This window comes from Balaenoptera acutorostrata, chromosome 2 (assembly GCF_949987535.1).
Source record: "Balaenoptera acutorostrata chromosome 2, mBalAcu1.1, whole genome shotgun sequence".
Classification (NCBI taxonomy): domain Eukaryota; kingdom Metazoa; phylum Chordata; class Mammalia; order Artiodactyla; family Balaenopteridae; genus Balaenoptera; species Balaenoptera acutorostrata.
In genome coordinates, this window is record NC_080065.1 from 49,379,189 (window position 1) to 49,399,989 (window position 20,801).

The following is a 20,801-nucleotide window of genomic DNA, read 5'->3' on the forward strand; positions in this document are numbered from 1 at the left end:
TAGAGGCCAAGTACCTTGTAATTGGTGCAATCTTGTATAATACTCTTTGTGGTCAGTTTTTAATAACTCAAAATTTAAGAAAACTTCATAAGACTACTAAAATAAAGTTCTACTGTAGAGCCTATAGTGACAAAACATGAACCACACTGGCTTGATGTCCAGAGCTTAAAACTGCCTACTTGAGTTCTAGATTAAAAACAGCCTAACTCTGTAATAACCTATATGGGAAAAGAATCTGAAAAAGAATAGATGCATAAATATGTATAACTAAATCACTTTGCTGTCCACCTGAAACTAACACAACATTATGAATCAACTATATTCCAATATAAAATAAAAAATTTTTAAAAAGAAAAAAAATCCAAATGTCTTTGTATGTCTTACAATAAAAAAAAAAAAGTATATTAGTTTTGTCTTCCTTAAAAAAAAAAAAAACAGCCTATATGTATGAAATACAAAATCCAACATCTCTATGGCTGAGTGTTCTGAAGTCTCAGTCTCTTTGTTTATAAGAAAGTAAAACTTGCCCCTAACCCACACTGCCAGCATGCTGAGATTCTGTTAGGGTACAGATTTCATCTGGGTTAACATGATTGTTGACGTTGATGGTATATTTCACATTAGTTTAAGAAATCACTGCCTATTCAGAAAATGGGGACAATGAAAGTAAAAAAAAAAAAAAGTATTATTTTGCTAGGAGCTGAATTTCAGTCCTTCTGCTTCATTCATTTGTTCATTCAGTTGTTTGTTAATTCATTTATTCACTCAAAAATATATATTGAGCACTTTCTGTGGCAGACACTGTGACAGGTGTTGGATTCAATAATGAATAAAACATATCTGGTTTAAACATCTTGCCCTGTGGACTGTAGAGTCAAACAAGGAATGTCAACAATAAATGAAAAATTTAAATCTGATTAATGTTATATGTAAAAATACCACCCCCCAAGACAATTTATTTTCCATGAAGGAATAAAGACTCAGTCCAGTGAGGGAGACAAGCATGTTAACAAATATAAAACAAAATGATTGGTAAGTGATGCAGATTTCAAAGAGAATGGGCTTTAGGCTTTGGATTTCAAATCTCACTATAGTCTGTCCTCAGTATCCAAAGTTTTCACATTCCTGGATTCAGTCAACTGTGGATCAAAAGTATTCACCCAAAAATGTCCAGAAAGTTCCAAAGAGCAAAACTTGAATTTGCTTCACACTGGCAGCTATTTACATAGCATTTAGATTGCATTAGTTATTATAAGTAATCTAGAGATGATTTAAAGTGTAGGGAGGATGTTAGGTTATATGCAAACACTACACGATTTTATATAAGGGAATTGAGCATCCACACATTTTGCTGAGGGGTGTCCTGGTACCAATCACCTGCAGATACTGAGGGACAACTGTCTCTGCTCTTGAGCCACTTACTCAAGTCTTCTCAGCCTTAGTTACCTTCTCTGTAAAGAAGGAAACTACCTTGCTTATCTGATAGATAAGAATCGGCTAAAGGGCCAGGTGGCTCGTTAAATTGCAGTTATTATGATGGTTATTTTCTGGAGTTATGGAAGTTTTCACACTGGACGGAATATTTCAACTTGGTCTGGAAGAGTAAGTAAAGTTTATCAGACAGAAAAAGGTTGTTAGGGTGTTCTAGAGAGAAAGAACAAAGTGCAAATTCGAGTGGCTGGAATTAAAATGGTTTCTTGGAGAAATGGATGGCTGATCAGTGCAGTTGGAGCATAATGTTATATAAGTAACTGCCTTTCTACCTCTTCTTTTAACTGATGAACAAAGGAAAGCATTCTAAAAACTAACTTAAATCCTTCTTTCTCCTTATCTCTTGTCCATTCCCCATACCACTGAAACACAGACTTCTTTTATAATAACCCAGTGTTAAGAGACTTGGTATATCAAGATTAGCAGATTTTACAGCATTGGATAAAACAGAGAAAGAAAAGTTAACAGCAAACACATTCCATGTGAGAGTTTGGATGCTCCAGCAGGTCCAGAATATGCAATTAAAAGACCAAAAGTTGGTCCAGGAATATTTCAGTGGTGCTTCTACCATCATCCTAATCATTATTTTCTACCTTAATAAAAACCCATCCCTTATCACATATACTATTTGTGGATTCTGTTCCAAGACAGGAAGTTCATTTTTTTATCCAACGGGGAAGCCCTCTCCTTCTTCCCTGGGAAATTCCTGGGCAATCATGAAAACAGCAGTCACTGCAACACAGGGCACACTTGCACAAGCTTCTGGTCCATGGTGCTGGAGTGACTCACACTTTCAGATGGCCTTGTTAGGTTAGCCTTCATCCAGATTCCACTCTTGGCACCATTAACCTGATCTGGCACTGTCTCAATAAATAATTTTCTCTGTTATGAGGACTGGGGCTTTTACCCTTCTGAGAATAAATGTCCAATATTTTGCTGGGGTGAATGAGGCACGGTCACACCGCTCCATAGAACATATGATGGGATCCGCACGTCTAACTGCTTCTTAAACAGTTTTAGACTTTACACCACTTTCTTAGGTACTGGGTATGGCTGATTTTTGTCTTTTTGTTGTTTGGCACTATTAGTGGGATTGCTTTTTCTGCTTTCCCCAATGCTAGCATAGGATTCAGCTTTAACTGTTTACTAAGGCAGTTACCACTTGACCATTTGTTTTGAGCTTACAAAATTTTGTTGTTGTTACTCCTTTCCCACTTTCTTTGTCATTGTGGTTTATGCTTATGGTTTTCAGAAGTTAGAGGTGTTAAAAGAATGTGTTAACTGCTCTATCTTTATCCAGACATCCCAATTTTTTTTTTTTTTTTACTATTCTAACTTGTCATTTATATATTTTCTTTTGTGAATTGTCTGAACACGTCTCTGATGATTTAACATCAAAGCTTTTGTGTTTTCTACTATTCTAACTTGTCATTTATATATTTTCTTTTGTGAATTGTCTGAACACGTCTCTGATGATTTAACATCAAAGCTTTTGTGTTTTCCTTACTTATTTGCATGAGCTCTTTGTTACTGTATTAACCCCTGACCTCTAATATCTTTAGTTCAACTGATCTCAAAGCTCATTGAATTATCTGTGGTACCTGTGGTTTAGAACGTACACAGGTCATGTATTGCTTAGATGGAACAGATGTAATGAAACTTACTATGAATATTTCACCAAAATACATGTTTGTAAAATCATATAAAGAATAACCTTCTATCACTAGGCTTTACCCTTGTAACAGGCAAATATTGACCTTTAACTGTATTAATTCAATACAATTTCATGGAACATTTGGGATGTATGAAGCACCACATCCTGGAGAGTATAAATTTCAAGGGTCTGAGTCCCTTCCTTGCAGGATTTTTCAGGAGAAGACAGATCAATAAATAATTATAAAGCAATGAAGGCTCATGTATATCAGAAGCACAAAGCTGAGGACAACTCCCTTGATCTGTTAGTTGAGGGAAACTGGGGAAGACTTTGGCGCTAAAGAGGTAGATCTTGAAAGATGAGTGGTGGTTTTGCCAGGCTGCAAAGGTGACAAAAGCCTTCCCAGGCTGAAATAAGAGAATGTGCACAATGTCACAGATGTAAAACAATGTGTATTTAGGGAATGGTGAGAAGTCTTTGGGGGGGTTGTTGAAGGTATAGAATATAACAAGTTGACACTAGACAGGATTTTAGAAAGAGAGTCTAGCCTAACCCCCTTACTTTTACAGACTGGAAATCAGTCCTAGAGAAGTTACAAGTTGCCAAGATTCTCCTCTCAGTGACAGAAACAGGACTAGGACATTATGTTCTGATATTTTTTGGGCATTTTTTTTTATCATATCACACAGTTCCTTACGTCTCATTGTAGATACAGATTATTTTCCTGAGAGCAAGTATAAAAAGAACTGACCAGAAGATCTAGGAGGCACAATTAGCATACAATTCTAATCTATTGCCAGTGGGTCCTTTGTAATGCTTTGTTGAGAAGGATTCTGAGGTCTACAGAAATAGCACGATTTCTTAATTATGTATATATATGATGGGTACAGGATGAGGGAAATGCCACACAATTATTTTCCATGTATAGGAACAATGTAATGGGGAACAAGAAATGGAAAATAAGAAAGAAAAGAGTACACCACATATAATTTATGACTAATCTCATTTTGGCTTAGTTTATCTTATCAAATTTATTCTTTTGAAAAAGTCATTAAATGTTGGGTTAGATTACCTGAAACCTCTCCCTTTTCAACTCATTTCTTGTTTTAGTTTGCTCTTTGGGACAGTGGATGGGCTTACTATTCGCTATGAGATTATGCAAAACTATTCTTTAATCACCTTGATTGCTTTCAAATAGAAAGTGTTATTTTTTAAAACTTTCAAATTGTGGGTATGTACATTTGTTGCAAAGGAAACTCATTCTGTCAGATTTTGTTTATCTTCTGACTTAAGTAATTAGGTATTTATTAATATACTGCATTTCTTATAAATAAAAAAATCACAGATTTTCTTCAAACATTTGCTTATTTGGAATCAGGTACAAAGAAAAAAATTTTCTATCATATGGAATTATTTCAAAATCTATTATTACTTCTTACAAATATAGAGCATACAAGAGATTCTCACCATTTTTCTAAGGTGAACATTAGGAAGACATAAAAGTTACCTTTTAGAATACTATTTTATTTTTTCTAAACATTTCCCACAACCTATTTTTTTATCCATATTTTTCAGTTATAAATATCTGTCTGTAGTCTTTAAAGACCCATACCATTTTTTTCTATGTGATTTAACCTAAAATGACATTCTCTGTAAATGAGGTAATTTATTTCTCCATTTTTCTATTTCCTGATGCTTGGCAGTCCTAAATGCCATTGCAGATCCTTCCAGAAAGCACTTTCCAAGAATCGTACTTTCCTTTGGAGCTCTGGAGCAACCTGCTGAAAATTCTTGGCGTAAACCAGAAGGAAGGCTAAAGAGACAAAAGAAAACTACAGCTTCCCTAAAGTTAATCAAACAGAATCCCCTGGCTCACTTTCACAATCAATGTAAACTAAAATGGCCACTTCACAACAGTAATTTCTATTCTACACAGTACATGCTTCACACTTTTATAAATAGGAAAACAACACATTTCTCCAGCTGTAAGTGGAGCTTCTTGGCAAATAAAAGAAAAACTTATTCCCATTAGTAAAACACTGGAGTTTAAATCTAGAGAACAAGTACCTTAAAAATCTAACAGAAAAAGTCTCTTATTTGTACTCTGTGTAAGCAATTAGGTTTGCAAATATTCCTATATCATCGCAGAAAATACCAGCTAGACTGTTTAAAGTCTTCAGTGACAATAAGAGACACAGAAAAAAATAAGCTAACTCCCCCAACAATGCAAATATGGAACCTAAGGAGCACCTGGTGACCATAAATGCATACCTTTACGAGTCTGACAATTTACATACAGTTCACACAATCAGCAAGTTTGATAAATATGATTATGACTCTCAAGTTGAAACAAATACTCTTTCCTAGGAGCAAAGAATTGTTATTGAGCATATGGTATTAATTTTCTTGCCAACTTATGCTTGTAAAACTGAATCAGTGCTTCACCTTAAAAATGCCAAATAACTCAGATTTTAGAATCATACATACCAGCTAATCAGCTCTGTTTCTCCCCACCCTGTCATTTCCCTCTTCTAAAGCTCAAACAAGATAGTATGATTGACACAAATAAAAGCCAAAGTCATATCTTTCTTACTGCTATATGGTCTTATCTACAACGCAGCATTTCTATATTTTACAAAAGATACCATAATTTGAAGCGATAATATAACCCAAAGTACTAATCTACAACATATGTATTAGGTGAAACATACTATTATTGCTGGAGTTGCCACCAATATGAAAACATGCTAACAACTAAATATAGGTTTATTTCCAATCTGGTGTTAAGAGCTAGAATTTTAAATATAATAAAAATTGGGTTCAAAACTGCATGACTATTGGTCAAGTTATTTAACGTCTCAGGTTTCTTATTTGTAAAGTTGTGATAGTTTTTATAGGGCTCTTCTGAGTATTAAAAAGGCATTATATACAAAACTCTTAGCATAATGTCTACATAAAGTTAACAGTTAACAAAACGATAACTAATACTGGCTAGCTGTTAGAGAACTGAAGTTTTAAATAAATGAAGGAGTTGTCCTTAAGGTGCATTCAATGCAACCATGATTTTTAACAATTCTTTTTTGTCACTGCTTTTCTAGGGGAAAAATTTCCCCCATTTTTCTCCCATTTGTTTTGATTTGTACAAGAGAGTTGTAGGCAGCTGGAGCAGTTATGCCATACTGTACATGCGTAAGTCCAACAGCTGATATTCAAGATTTGGCAAGAATTCCCAGTAATTTATTGTCTCAGACACACCTGAGGGCTACCATGTGCCTAGGATCAGTCAGTTGCACTAGGATACTGCCTCAGGGCTAGGACAGGAGACTCGGGGATGGCAAGGGCCAAGAGCCTGCCCTTCCACCCATCAGACACCTGCCCCTCCCCCACCCGGAGGCAGCCACGTTCCGCCTGTAGGTCAGAGGAGGTGCTCTTTCTTGCACAAGAAGAGCAAAGCCCAAAACCATCTTGGTAGTGCGGGTTTTTACCCAAACTTCTTAGCAGCCCTGAATTCCAAAAAATATTCTGAAGCAGAGTTGCTGTTTCCTGAGTGAGCATCTGAATCTTCTGTGGAGTTTGATGAGACCTAGGGGATGAATATTCTGTCCTCCAAAAATATCTGATTCTATCTCCTTTAACCTCTTCTTCTCACGTCCATCTCCCTGCTTGTCGTCTTTCTTTCCATCTTTATAACTAGGTCACAGATTTAAAAATCAACGCAACAAACAAGTGTGCACAACAACGCTCACTGCAGTACGTACTGCCTGTAATACAAGAAACGTCCATCAATAGGAAAATAATTAAATAAGAAATTTGACATACATGGTACGTGGTGATTTAAGAATATTGGTATAGATTTATATGTACTGGAATGTAATACTACCTATTCTCCAAAACATATCAAATACAGAAGTCAGTCTTAGAAAAGCATGTGTAGTATACCACTTTTGATTTTAAACATTTCCACAATTCAAATAACTGAATATTCAGCTAAAAATTCTGGAAGGTTATACACCAAATTGTATCCATCGTTAAGTGGTTCCTTCAAGGAAAGCAAGCCTAAAGGAGCATGGAGGAGGACTTTCCCATATTCCACAACGTTTTAAGTATTTTATGACATAAAAGTACTTATTTATTACTTATGTAATAAAACCATACATTAAAAGACAATCTCATGGTAGAAATATTAGGAAATACAGAAGAAGTAGAGAAAATAAAGAAAAAGCACGTATACTTCTACAACCCAATGTTCATTACTGTTCAAAGTTAATATTTTTTCTATACATATACGCACACAGTAAATTTTTAAGCATAACTGGGTCTCATCTCATTGACCTGATATTCTAAAATGTTTGAAATACTGAATAAAGTTGATTTCTGTAAAGAAGCAGTATTAGGAACTGTTCGCTAAAGTAGGCTGTGGCTTCTTTCTGTACAACTTAAAGCTCAGCTGAAAACATGATGCATAGATAGTGCTATAGTCACACACACACACACACATACACACGTGTTTTCTATGTTCCCCATCCCAGTTGGGTTAGGGAAGCGGAAGACTGCTTGGAAGACCGCATTGTCTCAAGCTACTGACCTAATTCCTAGCGTTTCAGTCCATTTCCTGCATGACCTCAGAATGTGTCATTGTAAATTCCTTAATAAGACAGCAGCTGCACATTTTGGAATGTGGATTCTGATACGTGGTTCAAGTCAATGTTATTGACGCTCCACTGGACCTCTGCGGGCCTCAGTCTCCTCATCTCTAAACTGATCTCTACAGTCCCTTCCAGTGTAAACAGTGTGTAATTTACTAAAAACCACAAAGAATCATGCGGAACTGTCCACCACAATATAGCCTGCTCTGAGTTCTTAAACTAATCCTCAAAGCTGAACTTCCTGCAAAAATGACTTCACTCCTTCATGGTGTGGGATTTGTCTCCATTCTCTAGGATGCTTACCAGATGGTGAAGGAGTGTATCTCTCCATCTACCAACATTTTCGTATTGCTTTTTGCAATTCATTACCTAAAGTTGTTAAAAACAAAAACTAAAACAAAAAAACACAACCCTGTAAAAGCGAGTAGTCACCTGAAAATGTGGCTTTCTCCTTAGGAAAAACAGGGGCAAAACAGGGGTCCCAGACAGCTATCATGTGAGAGCAATGATACAGACGATCCCTGGTTTTGATCTTCTTTGAAGTTTATTGAAAACAAACTTGAATCTATACCAATCTTGACAGGCATGGAAGTCAGATTCACGAAGAGGAAATGTGAAGCTTCCCCAATGTTATGTTTAATCTTATAATACAGTCATGAAACTCATTATAATTCAAGATCTGTACTATTAATATGAAGGAGATAGTATATAAATTTATAATCTTACCCCCAATATAATTACGTGAAATCTTAAAAATAAAATTATAGGGGCTTCCCTGGTGGCGCAGTGGTTGGGAATCTGCCTGCTAATGCAGGGGACACGGGTTCGAGCCCTGGTCTGGGAAGATCCCACATGCCGCGGAGCAACTAGGCCCGTGAGCCACAATTACTGAGCCTGCGCGTCTGGAGCCTGTGCTCCGCAACAAGAGAGGCCGCGATAGTGAGAGGCCCGCGCACCGCGATGAAGAGTGGCCCCCGCTCGCCGCAACTAGAGAAAGCCCTCGCACAGAAACGAAGACCCAACACAGCCAAAAATAAATAAATAAAAATAAATTTAAAAAAAAATAAAATAAAATAAAATAAAATAAAATAAAATTATAGCCTGATACTATCTGTCATTTTGAAGGGGCAGAATAACAAAAGTTTTCATCAACATCCCAAGAAGTTTATGTGCTAGACATTTTTTTTTTTTAATTTTATTTATTTATTTATTTATTTTTGGCTGTGCTGGATCTTCGGTTCGTGCGAGGGCTTTCTCTAGTTGCGGCAAGTGGGGGCCACTCTTCATCGCGGTGCGGGGACCGCTCTTCATCGCGGTGCGCGGGCCTTTCACTATCGCGGCCCCTCCCGTTGCGGGGCACAGGCTCCAGACGCGCAGGCTCAGCAGCTGTGGCTCACGGGCCCAGCTGCTCCGTGGCATGTGGGATCTTCCCAGACCAGGGCTCGAACCCGTGTCTCCCGCATTAGCAGGCAGATTCTCAACCACTGCGCCACCAGGGAAGCCCGTGTGCTAGACATTTTTAATGAAACAGTGATAGATTAATTTCAAGTAAATATTAATATTCAAATTATTGATTATTTTTATTGAAACTTCATTGTTTATAGAAAAATGAGGAGAAAGCATAGTCCTACCATCTCCAAAGATAATTCATGTTTTTAAATGCTGCCAGGTTATCCATAATATGAAAACTCATTTATGTTTTATTTGAAAAAAAAATTAAGTCATCAAAATAGATGGTGGGAGCCAATTATGGCTTAAACAATATTTTATAAAAACTAGAAAATTGTTGAGAAAAATGACTAGAGTATCAATCATTGGTGTTCCCTATGTCAGAAGGGAAAGTTGAATGCTGTCCTATCTTTAAGGAATAATAATTTCCTGCTGTTCAGTTTTGCTTTTTATACGTATGTATACATGATAAGAAGCAGAAAAATAGGTCTGTTTTTAGCAGTCGTGTATAAATTTTATTCAACATCAATTTCAAATTGTTTTGCTATCAATATTCTGAGTCCTTTGGGCAAAAATAAATCAGGTAAGAGAATTGGATTTATTTATCTGACCTATCTATTAAATTCAATCCTCTTGTATGTACTTCCTCTACCTTTGTCCATATGGTTATACAATTATCACTGGACGGCTGAATTACTAAACAGTTTTATATATCTTTTCCTCAAAATCAAATTATTCTACAATGGTCCCCTATAGTATAAAATTGAATCCACGATCTTTTTCCTACCATTCAACAATGTCCATGATGCATCCCAGCATGCTTATTAAAAAGTTGACAGTAAAATAAGACTCCTAGTACAACAGGAATAGAAGAAGGGTTCCTTATTATGCTAGTGAATAGCTTTCATTCAATACCTATAATTAACAATGAAGCAAATCAGAAACAAGCCAAGGCTACCCACTGTCTCCAATTATTTAATGCTGCTCAGAAAATTCTAACCTAGGTAATTAAATAAGAAAACCAAATACAAAGTACAAAATGTTTGAAAGGAGGGTACAAAATTATATTTTCAGATGATAATTCTGTAACTCAAAATTTCAGGACAACCAACTAAAATATATAAGAAAGGCAGAACATTTTGATCTATAAGAAAGGCAGAACATTATAAAATACATATAGTACATGATAGGCTTTCTATATACCAGCAATAACCAGTTAGAAAATAGAGAAAGTATCCCATTTACAATAGCATAAAACATACAAAATATCTAGAAATAAATTTAATAAAAGATATTAAAGTCTTATATAAATAAAACTATAAAACTTCACTGAAGGACATTTAAAAAAATGAGAAAAATATACATGTATCTAATTTCCTGGATGGGAAGACTCAATATTATAAAGACAGATTAATCTATAACTTTAAGGCAATTAACTTTGCTTTAAATGTTAAAAGGTTCTTAACTACGCAATTTGATTTATGATACCTACTTTCTTCTTGAAGACATTTTTCTTGGAACTCTGTGGCAACTCTTTCTAATTTAGGCTGCCTGCTTTCTAGGCCTATTTCACTGTTGTCATCCTGGGATTTATTTTCGTAAGACAGCTGGGTTGCTTCCAGTGCCCTCTGTATCCTAGGTGAACTGTGTAGAATTCTTGTTGTTTTGTTGTGCTTGAATATATCTTTTAGCAATATATATATTTTTTCATTAGGAAGGATCTATAGGAAGTAAACTTGTAAACTTGAGCCCATATATTTTTTTTTTCTTTCAATTGTAATTTCTTTCTTTTTTTTTTTAAACATCTTTATTGGAGTGTAAAGCCCATATATGTCTAAATGCATCTTTAGTTTGTCCCAACACTTGATAGTTTGGCTATCAATTTAGGGCTCTGCTTAATCTACCTCTGAACTTTGAAACATTGCCTAGTCTGTCCCGGCTTCCAGCTTTGCTGATGAGAAGTCTGATACCTTTGAAAGATCCTTTGTTGTTCTCTAGAACCTTTTAGGATCAATTTCTCATCCTTGGAATTCCAAAATTTTATCAGCATGTGTCTCAGTTTGTTTTCTTTTCCCCTGTCGGGCATTGGATGAACCTTTCAATCTGAGGACTTGAATCACTCTTCATGTCAAGGGGTTTTTGTTTGTTTGTTTGTTTGTTTTTTCCAATTATTATTTTCCTGTTTCTTCTCACTTCCCTACTTCAATCTCACTCTTCCTATCTCTTTTCTACCATATTTTGTATCCCTCTCTTTTTGTTCTATATTCTGTGAGATTTTGTTTGACTAATTCAGTCTGCAAGCACACTCAGTCTTTTATCCAATCTTCCTATTTTTTTCAGCATCCTGCTCCTATTTCACAGAAACCTGAGCATACTTAATGAATGTACTCTTCCTCTAATCTCTCTGAAAATTTAATATTTTAAGGGTTTTTTCCTATACCTTTTATCATCTCTGTTTCTTCTGGAAACAGAAGACAAATTTTCTTTAGAAAAATACATTTGTTTTGTTCACTCATTAGTTTCTTTTTGTTCTTGCTATTGGTTTTCTTCAAATGTCTCGTGATCCTTTGTTGACTGTGAATATTTATAATTTAAGAACTAGGAGTTTCTCAGGAGTTTCATAAGTAGTTGTGTACCACTTGTAAACTGCTTAATTAGCAACTTAATGCAATTTCAATCAAAATTCTAGTAGGATTTTTTTGGGAGGGCTTCACAAATTGATTATAAAATTAATTTTTATAATTTTTAAAGTAATATTTATAAATTAGCAAGACCAAGTGGGAATAACTGGAAAATTGTGAAAAATAAGATTAATTAAGAGGTCACATGTTCTCCCAGATACTAAAATGTATTTTTTATACATACTAATTATACCATGGTGCTTTTTATATAGGAACAGGCTATAAAGATTAAAAACAGAACCAGCCATCCTTAAAATTAGTAAAATATAGAAGCGACATCTCAAGCCAATAAGGAAACTATGGATTATTTAATAAATAGTGTTCTGAAAATCTAGGAAACCTAGGTAAAGACTATCAGAGCCCTGACTTACAATAAAATATATTCCATAATTATTAAAAATTTAAACATGTAATTAAATCCATAAAGGACTTAAGTAAAACACAGGTATGTATATTGGGGTAGGAAAAGACTTGCTAAGGATATATAAAATATATCTATATACTTTAATATATTTATATATAGGCTATATATAAACAGTTTAAAACTTCTGTTTATTAAAATAAAGTATCCATAAATGGGAAAATATAAATGGGGCTGGGATGGTAGGAGAACAAAGAATAAAATATTCAGAGATAGTTAAAAACAATCTTGTATATATAAAATCATTCTGACTTTTGCAAGGGCATCTATACAGGAGAGTAAAAAATAAACAAGTTAATGAAGAATGAACTCTTATTGTCCCCATTTTACACATGAGAAAACTGAGGCTCAGAGGTTATATAACTTGTTGAGGATCACATAGCTAAAAGTGGGGAGCTGGGATTTGAACCTAAGGAGTTCGGTTTCAGAGCCCATCTTTTAGCCCTGTGCTGTCCTGCCTACTCCAGCCAACCCTCTTGTACACATTTTACATCTCTTAGAAGACTCTGCTTATAATGTCTCCCAACCCAGAATCTATACCTCTTCCTTTCTTTCTGCCCTACCTCTTCCGTTTGTTTTTCCATACCCAGTTCAATTACCTTCTCCACACAGGTTTTCCAACAATTCAGACCTTCTTGGAATTCTCTCCTACCTTGGATTTGGGAACCACTCTCCTGATTTTCTGCCTACTTCTCAGTCACTCTTTTTCAATCTCTTTATTGGATTCATCTTTCTCTACACTTATTTTCTCGCCCTACTCATGGCCCCTGTGAGTAAATTACCCCCAAAACTGCAATATCTACCTACTTATGTTCTGAAAACTACAGTTTAAATTGCTCTTCCACATTCCAGAAATCTCCACCTGAATGTGCACAGACGCCTCATACTCTGTATTTCCAACACTGGTACTTACTCTGTCTGCTACCTTGCTATGGAGAGACCTCTTACTGAGATGCCACAATCACTCACCCAGTTATTGAAGCCAGAAATCCAAGCATGCTCCTTGAGTCCTCTCTCTCTCAAGCCCAAACCCCTGGACATCACTAAGTTCTGACTGTTCTACCTCATAAATAACTATTGGATTTATTTCTTCTCTTCTGAATTCCCTTAGTTCAAGTCCTCTTTGTTTCGTGTGTGATGATTGCAGTTTTCCTGGTGCCTGTCTTTCCCCTATTCACCCTGATTCTATCTCCATATCAGCATTTCTCAAATTTAAGAGGTCACAGATTTCTAAGTACTCTTTACAACTCTCAGAGGCTTATGCTGCCTATATGAGAAATTTTGTAGCTAAAAGTTACACACCTTGACAATTCCAATGCACTCAATACGTGTTTGTTAAATGGACCAATGACCTCTATCTGTATTTATCTTTCTTTTTTCTACTGCATTTCATTCATTCATTCATTCATTCACTAATAATCATTTATTTGTTAGTGTGAGTGAACACAAAGATGAATTAGACATCATCCTGGCCCCTATAGAGCATATTTTTTTTCTCTAATCATTTAGTCATGTAGGGCTTAGCTTCAAAAGAATAGCAAGAACTCATCATAATATCTTCTCTGCTCCTCACAGTTCTTAGACCATTGTAGAAATTCAATCCATATTTGTGGAATAGCCTTATTTTGCCTTTAGGCGATGCCTATTAATGTATACTTACATCAGAAGACCCTGCTGCGTGGAAACCCCGAGTGTCATACTTCAAGCAATTGTGGCAACTTATAGATTTTCTGGCGTAAATGTACTAAGTGGGCTGGAGGATGGAATTATGAGTTCAGAAAAGAAACAGAGGCTGTGCATGATTTCAGGTTATCAGCTTAGCTCTGAGGGTGATATGGTTTCATCAAGATAAATAGACTAATCTGTACTGAGTTCTAGTCAACATTATGTATTACATATGTTTTACAATGTTTAGGGATTTTTTAGGGATTAATTATTCTATATTTATAGATGAAGAAATCAAAGCTATTAATCTAGGCTGATAGGTATGATTACAAAAATCACTTTTAGCTCTGGCAGCTCTACCTCTTATTTCTGGTAACATGTTATTGCTCTTTAAGAGTAAATAATCAGAAAAGATCGCAACAGAGCTAACATTTATTGAGAACTTATATTGGATAAGCTCAGTTTTTAGCACCTTTATAGGTATTAATTCACTGAATCCTCACCACAACTCTTATTATACCCATTTTATTGCTGGAGAAACTGAGACATAGAGAGCCTTAGTGATTTTCCCAGGGTAACTCAGCTAGTTAGCGTGGAGCTGGAATTTAAGCACAGATAATCTGTACTTTTTACAATTGTACTGTGCTGCCTGTAAAAGCAGTACTGGATGGATTGTTACAAAACCAGGTCTTTAATCTTGAATTCACCATATAAATAATAGTGAAATAAATTTAAGGATGTCATTTGATTATTTGGGTTTCAGTGTCCTTGCACTCCTTACAGCCTATGAGGAGAAGCCTTTACATAGTCTTTTATAAACTGAAAAGTGTCATAAATTCAAGGATTTTATTTTTTACAGTACATTAAATCATTTTAAAGAGTCTGAAAAAAAAGAGTCTTCGAGAAAAGTCCACATGAAGGCAGAGATGAGGTGAGACACCAGCATGGAATGTTTAAGCTCCCACTAAACATATTAAGCTACATGTTTTATTGCTAAACCCAAGGGAGAGATTCGATGGGAGGAGAGTAGGAAGCAAGAAGGTAGGAAGCCTGGCTATTTATTTAGAGAGGAATATAAATTATTTTCTTGATCAGTTTAAGAACGTTAACAATTACTATAGGATAAGCAGAGTTAAAGGGGTTTAGAGAAGGAGTTAAACTATAAAAATACAGTCAAATTGTTAAAAATTATCAGAAACATCTGTAAAATCATATATAGTTTCATTGTATATCTTTATTTTAAAAAATTCATGTTCTAGGTAATTGGTATTAGCAATCGGGTGATGAACACTGCTCATGTTTTATGCATGGAACAATTGGTCCCATGTCTAATGCATTTGGCATTAGCCTAGGAGTTAAAAAACCTGAGTTCTGTGCACAGCTTGGGTCCATGTCAATAAAGAAGCAGCCATCTCCCTCTGGGGAGATCTGTCTCCTCCAGTGACAAGGAGCACGTTAACGCCCTGGTCACCTCTCTATCTCAAAAGGATGTTCTGAAGATTGGTAAGACAATGTAAAGTTCTTTACACTCTTTACAAGATAAGCCATACACAGACATACTGGCCTGAGAAGCACTACTACCATCTCTTTTATATACAAGAGCAACAATAAGGAAAAATATCTCAAAGGCAGTCCCAAATTATAAAAATGTTGAGAAGGGATGCAAAATATTATAGGATAGGAAACAACAACAATGACACTGAATCCAAACTAATATTTGCATTCTATATACTACAGATTCTCAGAAGTTTCCATCATTGAGTCCTCTAGAGTATTATTAGCCTTTCTCATTGACAGGTTGTGGCACATATTGTATCTACGGGGCCTTTGGTTTCCTAAAAGGTGCTTGAAAATGCCTTTTAGAAAACACTTGCCATGAAGAAGCATAACAACAACAAAAAGAAAGTTCAAATATCCACTAAACATATGAAAGAACACTCACCCTCATTAGTAATCAGGGAAATGCAATGATCTCATTATAAAATCTCCATATTTGAAACAAATTAGAAAGTCTGACAATACAATGTGTTTTTTGGCTAAGATGTGGAGCTACAGGAATTCTCACACACTTTTTATGCACTTTATCAAATACTTTCCCCTTACATAGCAAGGTTAAAGACATGCATGACCCAAGATTCCATTTCTTGGTATATTCCCCCACAGAAATGCATGCTAATAAGCACTAAGATACATGTAAATGAAAATTCATAATATATCTTTATTCATAATATTTTCCAACTGGAAACTGCCCAACTTCCTAACAAGAGAAGATTGGACAAATAAATTGTGGTTACTCTATACAACAGAACACGATATAGTCATGAAAATGTGTGGTCCTCAGCTACATGCAATATTGATGAATATTACCAGTATAACATTGTGTAAAAGAAGCAAAACATAAAAGTATCCACAAGATGAGCCTATTTACATAAAATACAAAAACAAACTAAATTGAACTCCTTTGTTTTGGGATGGATGCATAAGTGGTAAACCATACCATAAAGACAAGCAGGAAAAGAAAAAATTAGGACAGTAGTTATCTCTTTGGAGATAGGAAACAGAAATAGGGTGCTTCAGAGGGATGATTAAAATAGGTGTTCACTTTAAAATTATTGGTTAAACTTAACACTTATGTTTTATGTACTTTTATAAATGTTTGTTATAGTTCATGATTTAAAAATTTACACAGATACTATGAAGCTATGGTAATCAAGGTGTGTGGTATTGGAGAAGGAACAAATAGATCAATGGAACAGAAGAGACAGCTCCCAAATAGATCCATATAAATACAGTCAACTGATCTTTGACAAAGAAGCATGATCTTCAACAAAGGCAATACAATGGAGGAAAGATGTTTTCAATAAATGGCACTGGAACAACTAGACATTGCAAAAAAATAAAAATAATAATCATCTAGACACAGACCTTATAAAATTAACTTCACAAAAATTAACTCAAAATGGGTAACAGACCTAAATGTAAAACACAAACTATAAAATTCCTAGAACAGAACATAGGAGAAAAACATGACCTTGCGTTTCATCATGACTTTTTAGATACAACACTAAAGGCATAATCCATGAGAGAAATAATCGATAATCTAGACTTCATTAAAATTTAAAATTTCTCTTCTGTGAAAGACAATGTTAAGAGAATGAGAAGACAAGCCACAGACTGGGGAGAAAATATTTGCAAATGACATATCTGATAAAGAACCATCATTCAGAATATACAAAGAAATCTTAAAACTCAACAGTAAGAGAACAAGTAAGTTGATTAAAAAATAGGTGAATTCCTTAAGAGGCACATTTCGTAAGCATATGAAAAGTGGCTCCAACTATGTCATCAGGGGAACGCAAGTTAAAACAATGAGATACTACTACACACCTATTAGAATGGCCAAAGTCTGTAACTCTGTCAACGCCAAATGCTGGTGAGGAGGTGGAGAAGCAACAGGAACTCTCATTCATTGCTGGTGGAAATGCAAAATGGTTTGGCCACTTCGGAAGACAGTGTGGCAGTTTCTTACAAAACTAAACATACTTTTACCATGTGATCCAGCCATAGCACTACTTGGTAGTTATCCCCCAAACACTGAAAACTTATGTCCACACAAAAATCTGCACATATATGTTTATTGCAGCCTTATTCATAATTGCCAAAACTTGGAAGCACTAAGCTATCCTTCAGTAGGTGAGTGGATCAATAAACCATGGTACATCCAGACAATGGAGTATTATTCAGCGCTAAAAAGAAATGAGCTCTCAAGCCATGGAAAAACATGGAGGAACCTTAAATGTGTATTACTAAGTGAAAGAAGCCAAACTGAAAAGGTTACATGCTGTATGATTCCAGCTATATGACGTTCTGGAAAAGACAAAAACTATAGAGACAGCGTTAAAAAGATCAGTGGTTGTCAGTGGGGGAAGGGAGGGGAGGAAGGCATCACAGGTGGAACACAGAGGATTTTTAGGGCAGTGAGAATACTGTGTATGAAAGTATAATGGTGGATACATGTCATTATACATTTCTCCCAACCCAAGAGTGAGCCCTAATGTAAACTGTGGACTTTGGGTGATAATGATGTATCAGTGTAGGTTCATCAGTTGTAACAAATGTACCACTCTGGTGGGGGTGGGTTGATAATAGGGAGGCTATGCATGTATGGGGGTAGGGGGTACATGGGAAATCTCTTCCACTCAATTCTGCTGTCAACCTAAAACTGCTCTAAAAAATAAAGTCTATTTAAAAAACAAAAAATAAAAACAAAAGACAAAAACCTGAACACATGTGGCTTCTTGGAAGTTCACAAAAATTTTACAAAGCCTAAAAAAGATTAATTTGTGGAAACTTTTAGTTCTATTTCATCTGTATAAGTGCTGATGAAGACCACCTGGTGAATGATTTAGAGGTTTAACATAAAGAGTCTCTTTAAATAATATGTACTTATGGGGGAAAAAAACCCCGAAGTCAAAATTGCAAAAGAGAAAGCACTGAAGACTTTTCTCTCCAAAACTGCCAAGCAAGTCTGGTTTAACTGAAATTGATGGCAAAGACAACAGAGCACACAACTGAATTTTAATCTTAATGATCTCTAAGCTATATTTGAAACATAAACATACATGTGAGAGTTCTTCAAGATGTTGGACATGAATCTGTTTTCATAATTCAAAAGCATGCTTTGCTTATGAATCTCTTTTAACAAGCTTTGGTGGGGGATTCTTTTCTTCCAGATGTTTGGTGTTGTACAGACGCAACCTCCATCTCTCTACATATGATTTAAAACACAGTTGCAGGGGTGGGCTGAATTGGGAGATTGGTACTGACATATATACACTATTGATACTATGCATAAAATAGATAACTAATGAGAGCCTACTTTATAGCACAGGGAACTCTACTCAATGCTCTGCTGTGACCAAAATGAGAAGGAAATCCAAAAAAGAAGTGATATACGTATACATATAGCTGATTCACTTTGCTGTACAGTATAAACTAACACGATATCGTAAAGCAATTATACGTCAATGAATATTTTTTAAAAAACCACAGTTGTAAAGAGCATATTTATTTTACAAAATGGTAAGAGGACAGAATTCAAATAGATGGTCTATAGGTTTGTAAAATGATGAATACCTAAGTCTCATAAAGTCCTACAGATAGTATCTATTCATCTGAAGAAAGTTCTCTTACTACTTTTCAAACCTGAAAGAATTTTCTAGTCTTAAAACATTATTAAATAGGCCAATTAATAATTTTGGTAGAAAAGAAAGTCTCCTAAATCATAGACATGAAAAATATTTTTTTCTGATACATTTTCATTTAAAATCCCTGTTTAAGCAATTTACAGGAGGCAAGATAGTTTAGTGGTTGAGAGGATGGTCTCTGGAGTCAGACTTGGATTTAAATCCCAGCTCTACCATTTACTAACTTAGGTCTAACTTAGACCTCTCTATGCCTCAGTGCCTACCTCCTGGTGTTCTTACAAGGACAAAAATAAATGTCCCGCGTAAAGAACTTTTTGCAAAACTCCAAGCACATAATGAGCACTCAATAAATGTTAGCTATCATCAGGAGCAGGACCTTCTAGAATCTTGCTGATCTTTCATCCAACTTGTTTGATCACTTTTTTTCTAAGTCCTCTTCCAAGCCACCTTCCTCCTCAGCTATAGTTTCCCTGGATTTCTAGCAAAGATGGGGAAACTATACATGCTTATCTTCTCTTTCTGACACCTCACTAAAATGAAAGTAAGGGAATAAAAACACACAAATCCACAAAGGCATAGATAATGAGGGAGGAGAGATCATCAAAGGAGAAACTTCAACGATTTTTAGAAAGGAGAGAGTGGATGAGAAGTAGAAACTGCCTTAGCACAATTGAGAAGATGATTACAGAGAGCAAATTCCAAGGGAAAATGAACCAACACGCTCTGCCCAACCCAGAGATGCAGAGCTTAGAGGCAGCATACACTAAGGAAGGCAGGAGTTTAGTGAGAGGCTGAAAGTACCTTAAAATTATATGGAGACTTTGGATCCCAACTATTTCCCTCTCCTGTTGGAGGCTAAATCTTACCTTTTTTGGAGAAAATAAGCTAGAGAGACATCAAACTAAGGACATCAGGCACTGTGGCAAACAAGGTAACACCCAAGGTTGAAAAACAGATGCTTAACTGCGGAGTTCCCAGTAAGACATACAACCTCCCTATAAGCCATGTTCCCCAAACACTAGTAGTCAGGTATATGCCCTCAGTTGCGTATCTTCCAGGCAGAAATTGAAGAATCTTGTCATGATGACATCTCAGAATTCCCAAAGAATAACGCAACTGAACAACCAATCATGCTATAGTGAAACTCTGCAGTTGACAAGCCCCATCCACGTTCAAAGAACTTTGGTGGTATATTTGTTGCTGTCATCATCGTTGTTGTTTGGTTGTCTTTGTGTTTGTGTGTGTGTGTGTGTGTGGTGTGTGAGATCTTTAAATACGAATGGACAGCCTCTTGAGGAAATTATCCAGAATAAAGAAGAGAGACTAGTATAAGCAGACCACATCAACTGAATAAAGAAATCCACAGGAAACAGAGGAAAACCTCTAAAGAACTATCATTTGTGTACAAAGATAATGCATTTCTGACATAAGAATAGATGCTGTTAAAAAGGCAACAGCAGAGGACAAGAAAGTACTGAAATTGAAAAAAAGAATGGCCAAAATGAAAATTTTAATAGAAAGGTTGGAAGATAAATTTGAAGAAATTTCTATAAGGTATAACAAAACACCAAAGAGATGAAAAAGAAG

At 35.6% G+C, this 20,801-nt stretch overlaps 1 protein-coding gene across 11 annotated transcripts in view; it reads right to left on the bottom strand.

The window, feature by feature from the left end:
* Nucleotides 1-20,801, bottom strand: part of LOC103002367 (cAMP-specific 3',5'-cyclic phosphodiesterase 4D) — a 723,774-nt gene that overhangs the window by 84,767 nt on the left and 618,206 nt on the right. The window contains exon 7 of one of the 11 annotated variants that reach the window (XM_057541516.1): nucleotides 17,289-17,479. The exons of the other annotated variants lie outside the window; for them this stretch is intronic. Within the exon in view, the coding sequence (XP_057397499.1) occupies nucleotides 17,304-17,479 (176 nt within the window). The 3' untranslated portion in view covers nucleotides 17,289-17,303. Of the gene's footprint in view, nucleotides 1-17,288; nucleotides 17,480-20,801 lie in introns of those variants that run through there. 11 annotated transcript variants of the gene reach the window in all.